The following is a 9,300-nucleotide window of genomic DNA, read 5'->3' as shown; positions in this document are numbered from 1 at the left end:
AGAACAAAGATACTGCATTCAGCTTGAGATAAGCTTGGAGGCAAAGAGTTTGTTTTTCCTATCTGAGTGATACTTGCAAAAGAAGGTTGAGGAGCCTGTATGAAGAAAATACACACTGCAAAGATATTAATCCATAATAGAAAATAAACTTCTGTTTGCATCAGGAAGCAGCACCACAAGCCTGTTGTCAGTACATTTGTTCCAGAGAAGCTTCTTCTGATTTATATTCAACCTTCCAGGTGTAGAGAGCACCCTGGCTGGTATGTGGCTGCAACACACTGAAAAGGAATTTGCTATATTCCCTCACAGCAAAGAGGGAGGTTTCTGAGCAGCAAACATCCAGCATTATTTACAGCTGATACACACTTTCCCAGAAATAGGGAAGTCCTTGCCACAATCCTTTATCAGATCTACTTTATCCTTACCAGCAACCAACAAATAGGACAATGAAAGGAGATGAGAAAGCCCTGAAGAGAAGCTGCATGTTTGCACACCTCAGCCAAGGAGTCAGCAGACTCTGGGCATGACACTAGTCATGAGAACAGAAGAGATTATCTTAAAAACAAGTGCTTTTGAACTTGGTTCACAACAATCTCTCCCCCTGGTTTAGGCACCCTCTTAATAAAACGAACCGAGCATCTTTCCCCTAACATTGCCCAGCTCCACACGTGTTAACTAACTGCTCTGAGCTGGCAAGTCCCAGAATGTGCAGGAGCATGGGAAGGCAGGGAATCAGTTTTCTTCCACACACATGCCCCCTTCCACAAGCTTCTTGCCCCATTCACAGAGAAGCCCAAAACCCTCTCTCCAGCGCCAGAAGATGCATCCACAGGATCTGTGCTGAGCCCTGTGCCAGCTCCCCCACACATCCCAGCCAACACCTGCAGCCCTCCCTCCTGCTCCAGAGCCTCAGACAGGTGACCCAGTTCCAGCTAGCACCCAGCTTGGACCTTAATACCTGTCTTAGGTGCTACCTTCTAGCTAAGCTCACAACCAATAAACACTTGAAGAACATGGCTTGGTCTGTTTCCTAAGACCCCTTGACACAGATAAGCTGTGGTGGATGAGGATTTACAAAGCAGTAAATAACATCTACTCATGCCTCAAAGTCTTAATGTCTCTGTGATGCTACCAGAAGCACCTACACATGATCCTCCTGCAGGAAACCCCACGGGCAGAACACAGGCACTGAAGGGGAAAACAACCAGCCTAGATGCACCTAAGGCACATGCAGGTGAACACTCAGATCTCCCCACCAGGTCTGACCACATTTTCTGCTCTGCAGTGAACAGCCACTTGTTTCAAATCCTTCCCTTCTACCACTCCTTTACTTCACAGCTGCCTTCTCCCACTGCTTTACCACCTGTACCACTGCCCTCCTCCTTTCCTGTTTAAGGGGGAAAAAAAAAAAAAAAAAAGCTAAAACCCCCCATTTTTAGTGAATCCACTGATGAATAGACCTTGCCAAAGGTGACATGTGAAAAAGGTAGTGTCAGAAGCAACTGCATAAGAGTTACTTTCCAGCTCTGGAAACAGAGTGACTGCTTATTTAGCCCACAGACCTGGCATCAGCATGCAGGAAGCCTCACCATGGATGTCCAAGGCATGTCTCCAGGCTAATGGAGATGCAGAAAGCCAATTTTCTAGACCCACACTGAAAAGACAGAAGTAGCTGAGCAGATCATTCTTACTTGATGGCAGCTGCAAGGAATTTGCTCTTTCTGCTTCTGTTCTAGGCTTGCACAAAGAAAACACAATCCCATTTATGCTTGCATACAGTTCACAGACAAATTTAAACCACCGCCAGATTCTTCACTCAGTGGAAGGTTTTTCACCCAGGTTATGGAGCGGGTGATGGGATAAGGCTCCTCCTGCTTCCAAGTGCCTGAATCTCCATCACTGATGTCACCTTCATAGGACACAACTATTAGGAGAGACTCTTAGCACCACCAGTGTGGGGGATGTGGAGTCAGACTAAGGGCCAGCCAGAAGCACAGCTCCAAAAAAACACATGCCTGCTGCTCCCCTCTGGCCAGCCAGGCTGTGCCAGTCCCACATGGATGCCTTGCAAAAAAATACAGAAAAATAATTAAAAAAAAAAAAAACACAACAGTTTTCTTCTAGGCCATCTTGATGAACAACATCACTGCAGCAAATGCACAGTGACCGCACTAGCAGAAGAATCCTCCTTCCCTAGAGTCTGAGTAGCTGTAACATGAACCAACTACTGCTTTTCAGCACCAGAGGGCAAAGCAAAGTGTCTGTAACCTCTTTATCTATACACGCTGAAACCTGCCAAAATGCCAGCTTGGATATGCTAAAAGAAAACCCAGGAAGGAAGGACTGAGATGGTACAGGGTGCTCTTGAACTCAATTGAAAATGAAAAGGTTTTAGCACAGGATACAGAAGACAAAAAGTAGAGTAACAGACCTTTTGTAGAGACTAATCTTAACATTTTTAGAGCATTTGAAATTTGAGATTTTAGGACAACATGGTCATGTTTTCTGACTGCCAGCTGTTTGGAAACAAAAGAATGCAGAGAGCACTTCTGAATATTCTCAAATGAAAATAAGCTTCAATGTTGAAGTGATAAAAAAAAACAAACCTCAAGACTTAATACAAGCTCAGATCAACTCCAGTAAGTTTGAATCAAGCAGCTGTGCAACCTGGGGAAAAAGTTCTGTGGCACAAAAAGGCACCCTGGGTCCCTATCTCCTGGCCCTCCCCCCTCTGCCAAGGCAGTTTGACTGGCAAAATCCATGCCTGCAAAGCCTTGGTCCCACTGTCACCAGCAGCCAGGCTGGAGCACTGCAGGATGACTGTCAAGTGCTCTTGACCCTCTTCAGCCTACTGCAAAATGTCATTTTAAATTTCAGGCCCTTAAACTTGCAATTTCCAACCCTCTAACAGATTTAGTAATACAGAACATCCCCTAGAACAACTCAGACCCTTGACTTTAATCCCTTCTTCTATCATTACCCTCTCTGGCCCTGACAAATCACCCTCATCAGCTCGCCAACACAGGAGCAGTGTTCACCATTTTCTCCTCAAACTCCTGCTTGGACTCACTCCAATTTCCCTGGCCCACAGCTTTTTGTCACTTCTGTCCTTCTCTCTTCCACCACTTCTGCTGACACTGTGTGCTGTCACATCACCCTCAGCTCAGGCCAGACTTAATTTCCTCCCCAAGCCCAAGTCACCCCTTTCTGAATCCATCCACCCACTTCTGTCTCCTCCTGTTGAAGGAGGTATCATCTCATCAGGTTGACATGAGCACCATACTTTTGGGTACCTCTGCTCAGCAGATGTGTTCAAGGCCTTTCTCTCTCTCCCTTATCTCTTCTTAGAATCATTCCAACATCACCATCTCACCACTTCTAAGGATAAGATGTGGTAGCTCAGCCTGAGCTGGTTCCTACCCCGTGACAGCATTTGAACCAGTGTCCAGCTCAGGACATAAGCCTCTACAACAGGATTAAAGGATTTCTAAAGTTAACAGTTGCAAGGCCCTTGGTGTTAGGCTCCTACAACTTTGTTTTATTTTGAGAAATACTATCAATTAATCCATTTTCTGAGCTGAAATCGATTCACTGCTCCTCCAGAGCAAAGCTTTACTCAAGGCCCAGCTGCTGGGAAAGGGCACAACTCTGCTCAGCAGGGACACCCTGCTGTGCTTCACATCACTTCCACTTTTACAAACCCCAAGAGGGGCCATTTTTGCCATAGCAACATTTGGATTTTAGCCACAGTGGCTCCTGCCCAGGTAATCCTGCTCCCAAGCTTAAAACTTCATTTTGTTAAGGAAGTTTGCTTGTGTTAAGGCAGGTGTCCCACCTGCAGCTCCAAGGAAACTAAGGTGCTCCAGAAAACTAACTGACCAATTTGAAACTTCAAAAAACTCCTCTCAAACATGAGAAAAAAAAATCAGCACTGATTTGTTTTGATTTTACTTCTAACAGCCCTTCTGCTGTTTCCTGCAACCACTGAACCTCCTCCTCCACTGTATCTACAGCAGGTAAACTGCCCATGTCCCTTTCACAAAGCAAATTAAGATCTCTTCCTACAGAAATACTGTAACTACACATGGCTGCCTTGCAAAACAATTTTTCACTACACATAAACCATTCCAAATGCATGCATTTTACTGACTATGCTGACCACATGGATAACCTTAGGGGAGAAGACTTCTTGGTTTTCTATCTTCTCCCCCTCTCCTTCCATGGAGATGCTGGGAGGGCTGGAGCAGCTCTGCTCTGGAGCCAGGCTGGGAGAGTTGGGGTGTTGAGCCTGGAGAAGAGAAGGCTCCAGGGAGACCTGAGAGCAGTTTCCAGGGCCTGAAGGGGCTCCAGGAAAGCTGGGGAGGGACTTGGGACAAGGGCAGGGAGTGAGAGGACAAAGGGACAATAGATCAAAACTGGAAGAGGAGAGCTGAGGGTTCCACACTGCTCAGCTCCCACAGCCAGGGAAACACTTTGAGAACTCACTGGAGGAAGGAGGGATTGCAGAGGCACATCCATTGCAGCAAGGAGATCAGGGACATGACACGTTTTATCTCTATGTAAGGGTTCTGGCTTGAGGGGGCACAGGGGAGTTTCATGGCACCCATCTGATGAGAGAAGGTGTTAAGGACCCTGAGGGATCCCAGGGGCAGGACACAGAGGGGTCAGGTCTCCCTCCCCTCTCCTGCCGTGCCCTGGAAAAGCCAGGAGAGTGGGAAATTCTGCCTCTTCCTGTGCCCTTCTTCCTTGCTGCATCCCTGTGCTCAGACACTTGGGAGACAGGCTTCTGCTCCTTCTCATCAGCTCAACAGCTGCTCTGCAGAATCCAAGTCCCTCGGGTGCTGGGAGGAGCCCTGGACCCTCTCCCTGGGTCAGCCCAGCTGCAAGGACCCTCAGGCACTGACATCAGCCATCGTGGAGATGGGGCTTTGTCTGGATCTGTGCATTTGCTCCTTGTCCCAAGTGTCACTGCCCCTTCCCTGTTCCTGTAAACCCCTTCTGGCTTTACCTCCCACGCTTGAAGTCTCTTCCTTCTTCCCCTTTTATCTTCCCTGGGGAGGTGGAGGGGGGTGACAGAGAGCAGCTCTCTTGGCTGGGTTTTGGTTGACCCTGAGCACTAAACTGAGATAGTAAGAAAGATATCTGCAAGTTTGAGAACCTTAAAAATGCAGGAGTGAAGGCCCAGCAGGGAAAGGGTGGTTGTTTGAAGCTTTATCCATGCAGAAGCACACTGGACTATAAACAGACCTTTTGTTTTCCCTTTCCATTATCCCTTCTGCCTCAAATCAATTGCCAATATTCACAGTCCTCAGGGCTATTGTATCTGTCACAGCATAGCTGAGACATTCCCCAGGCTGCTCAGGGGTGCTCCAAAACATTTAATTACAAAGTGTTTATTGAAATTTAATCTGTATCCCAGCAATGATCCACTTCTTGCAGTCTTGGTGTGACATCAGCCATCGTGGAGATGGGGCTTTGTCTGGATCTGTGCATTTGCTCCTTGTCCCAAGTGTCACTGCCCCTTCCCTGTTCCTGTAAACCCCTTCTGGCTTTACCTCCCACGCTTGAAGTCTCTTCCTTCTTCCCCTTTTATCTTCCCTGGGGAGGTGGAGGGGGGTGACAGAGAGCAGCTCTCTTGGCTGGGTTTTGGTTGACCCTGAGCACTAAACTGAGATAGTAAGAAAGATATCTGCAAGTTTGAGAACCTTAAAAATGCAGGAGTGAAGGCCCAGCAGGGAAAGGGTGGTTGTTTGAAGCTTTATCCATGCAGAAGCACACTGGACTATAAACAGACCTTTTGTTTTCCCTTTCCATTATCCCTTCTGCCTCAAATCAATTGCCAATATTCACAGTCCTCAGGGCTATTGTATCTGTCACAGCATAGCTGAGACATTCCCCAGGCTGCTCAGGGGTGCTCCAAAACATTTAATTACAAAGTGTTTATTGAAATTTAATCTGTATCCCAGCAATGATCCACTTCTTGCAGTCTTGGTGTCCTTCAGCTACCTCAGCCACCAGCAGCCACTATCATCCAGATTGTTTAGGAGTACGGTGTTCCAGGAGGAAAAGTTCTCCCTCTCAGCTCCTGACTTTGTTTTCTGATGCGAAAGTTAGTTTTTAAAAGTCACAGACATCTCACTCATTTGCATATCACAGAGGTCCTAGCTGTGTTTTGTGCAAATCCTTCCCGGTGTGGTTCCTGTACTGAAGAGCACCAGAGGCCAACTGTGAAGCACTCACAGATGACTTGCCATTACATCAAACACAAATCACCTTAATGCACCACTGGATTGGCTATTCTGCCTTCTGAGACCATCTCTGTACCTCCAACAATTCCCAGATCCCTCCAGAGCAACTCTACTGTACAAAAGAAAAAAAATATCAGCTCTTAGTGTGTTTTGCTTTTGGGGTTTTTTTGGTTTTTTTTGCAAAATGACTGCAGAACCCCTTTGACACCAACCTCAGCTTCTTGTTAGACATGAAATAAAAGCTGCTCCATTGCCTCTTCTAGCATAAGGCTCCTCTTCCCAGCTCCCCCATCTAACATAACTCTAGACCACCCAGGCCAGAAAGCTCTTTTTATTCTGCCACTCCAGCCCTTCCCATCATCCATGGAGAACTGGGACTAGACTGCATGTAAATAGACCTGGAGTATTTTTAAAAAGAAGGGCAAAAAAGCATTTATTTATTTTTTTTTTTGGTCATGCTAGTATTTTATCCTCAGCTGGGAGTTAGATAGCTGCCTGAATTGCAGAGGGAGTGCTCTCAAGAGACAAACAAAACCCCTGTTTGCTTCCAGAAGCATTTAAGGAAACATCTCATTGTTGTAGGGAGCCTTGGCATTGACAAACACCTGGAGCACTTTTCACTCCAGAGATTTCTGACTGGAAACCAGTCCACAAGGTGAAGGCAGGCCTTTCCAAGAGTCCCCACCATGCTGTTTGTGCACTCTGGGAACACTCAGAACACAGCTGCACAACATACAGAAGTAATGAGCATGCTAACCACTCCTCTCCTGCTGTTCATGCACTAGCATATGTCCTGCTTTAACTTCTCATCTGCCTTAAGGTTCTTAAGATTTCTCTCTCTATTGCAGAGATTCAGGATCAAGGAATCCCCTGCAATAAACTCCTTTCTTTGCATTTCCTTAATTATGGACAGATAAACAAATATGGAAAGTATCTTAAGAGATTATTGCTTCTGCAGCAGGCAGGAAAGTGCCTGCAGGTGTTTCCATCTCACAGAGCATGGGAGCAGACCTTCCTGATGAGTCTCATAACCAAAAAGCACATATGTAGATTAAAATTTCAATAGCAACAGGGGTGAGAGCCCTGTAAGCCAACATTTGGCCCTTCAGCAGTCTTGTGACCCCTAGATTTTGACAGTTCTTGACAAAACCCTCTGGTTTTTCACAGCTGAGGTTTCCCCCAGCCTCCTACCACCTCAAACCTCACCTACTGCTGCTTTAAAGCTGCTACTAGAGAACCTGGGAGAAAGCAGCAGGTGAACTTTTGCAGGGAAGAGGGGCTGCAGGGTAGTTGAAGTGTGCTGGACATTTTTCTTTCACAGCATGCTACTTGCTGCACTTCATGCTAACAGCTGTGTTAATTATTTATACTGAGAGCTTATTGTGAGCTCGGCTCCTGCTCCATCCCTCACATTCCTGTCATCACAGCCAGGTCAGGAAGCTCATTAGCAGGGCTGGCTGGTCCCTTTTACTGGGTAACTTAACAGCCAAATTAGCAAGTACCACTTCCCTCTTGACAGCAGCACAAACCTCAAACCCATCTGCACTCCCTGCCATTCTCTCCTGATACAATTGCTTTGTCCAACTGTCTTAACTGAAGTGGTTATTCACTCTAGCAAAGAAATTATTTTGCCAGCACAGTTTAAGTTGCAAATAAGGTGTAACATGAAAGGATTTCCTTACCAGTGAGGTGTTAGGAGACTTTTGTCTGCACAGGAAGCTTGGTTACAGGTGTGGTTCTCCCCATGTGTGAGTATCCCTCGTCCCACACCACGGGCTGCAGCAGCTCCTCACACCAGCATACAGACCCAACCCATCCTCCTCTCATCCCTTCCCACCCACTGCTACACAAGCACCACACAGACACCTGGAAAACTGGATCAGTTAATGGGTCTGAATTCAGGCTTATGTGCATGAAAAGCACAATCTGTACTTCAGTCTCCTACAATGAGTCTTTAGCCATCCCTTAGGCTTCTCACCTTCAACCCCGAATCTTAGGTCATTCTTCTTAGAGAATGTATTTAATTCCAGCTTCAGTTCTCCAGTTTGCACCATTGATTGATTGCTTAGCAGGACCTGGCTTTAGGAGCCCATGTTTCCTCCCATTTTCATTCATCAAGAGACTTGTAATGCTCTGTTCTATTGGGAATTTCAGAACAGTTTCAAGAACCATCAGCAGTCTGTGGTAGACAAAACCCCCTTCCCCACTTCACACCTTGAAAGCAACTACCTGAAGTCCATTTTAAAGCATTGAATTTGCACTGCCCAGTTCATTAGTTACAATTTATTCCTGTTGCTTTCACATCTAGGCTAGGTGAGAAAAAAAAAAGAAGTGCACCTACAGCATGATTCTCCTACTCTTCCAGCTACAACTCTTAAGTAAATATACAATGAAACACCTTGCATTAAGTAGATCTTGTGAAAGTCTGTAGGACATTTTTTTTTTTAAAAAAAAAAGTGGAAATGGTTAAGTCTACACTGCATTTATTTTCCACTATAATGAGGGAAGAAAATACTCACCCCTTTGGATTGTTGGAACTGAACTGAAGGTTGAGAAGAAACACGGTTCTATGAGAGAAAGACAATAAGCAGAAGGTAAGCAAAATGACACACCTCCATGCTCCAGCAGAAGTTATTTTGCTGCAGAATGAGAAGGTGGATGCACCCACACCAAACTGGAGGTCTCCTCATGCCTGACCCCACCTGGCAGCCATGGCCAAGGGCTTCAGCAGCACCCAGGGGCCGAGGAGCCCAAGGAAACACTGGAAGTTGTACAGTGGTATCTGCTGGCACTGAAAGGAAAAACAGCTCCTCCTCTTTCCAAAGTGCCACTGAAATGTGGGAGGCCAAAACCATGTGCTTTCCCCATCCCAAACTCTGCCCTGCTGTCCCAGCCACTCATGGATTGTGGTTGGCTTTGTTCCTGAATGTTGTTCAACGACACCATCGTTACCTGTTCCCAAGTTCTGGGCATCAGCTCCCAGTACTGGCCACCAAGAAGATGGAGGCTGCTTTTTTGCAAGGGGCCACACAGAAAAGATGAGGAGCAACGG

The 9,300-nt window shown here is 46.3% G+C and overlaps 1 protein-coding gene across 1 annotated transcript in view; it reads right to left on the bottom strand.

Annotated features, from left to right (window-relative positions):
* The window catches only part of ELL2 (elongation factor, RNA polymerase II, 2), a 23,639-nt gene extending 22,032 nt beyond the window's left edge, over positions 1 to 1,607 (bottom strand). The window contains 1 exon segment of the mRNA XM_010003685.1: positions 1,590 to 1,607. Within this exon segment, the coding sequence (XP_010001987.1) occupies positions 1,590 to 1,607 (18 nt within the window).
* Positions 1,608 to 9,300: the final 7,693 nt, after the last annotated feature.

Source organism: Chaetura pelagica, unplaced genomic scaffold (genome assembly GCF_000747805.2).
Source record: "Chaetura pelagica isolate M959 unplaced genomic scaffold, ChaPel_1.0 scaffold1341, whole genome shotgun sequence".
In the NCBI taxonomy this organism is placed as follows: domain Eukaryota; kingdom Metazoa; phylum Chordata; class Aves; order Apodiformes; family Apodidae; genus Chaetura; species Chaetura pelagica.
The sequence above is the reverse complement of the archived record's forward strand: the minus strand, read 5'-3'. Positions and strand labels throughout refer to the sequence as shown.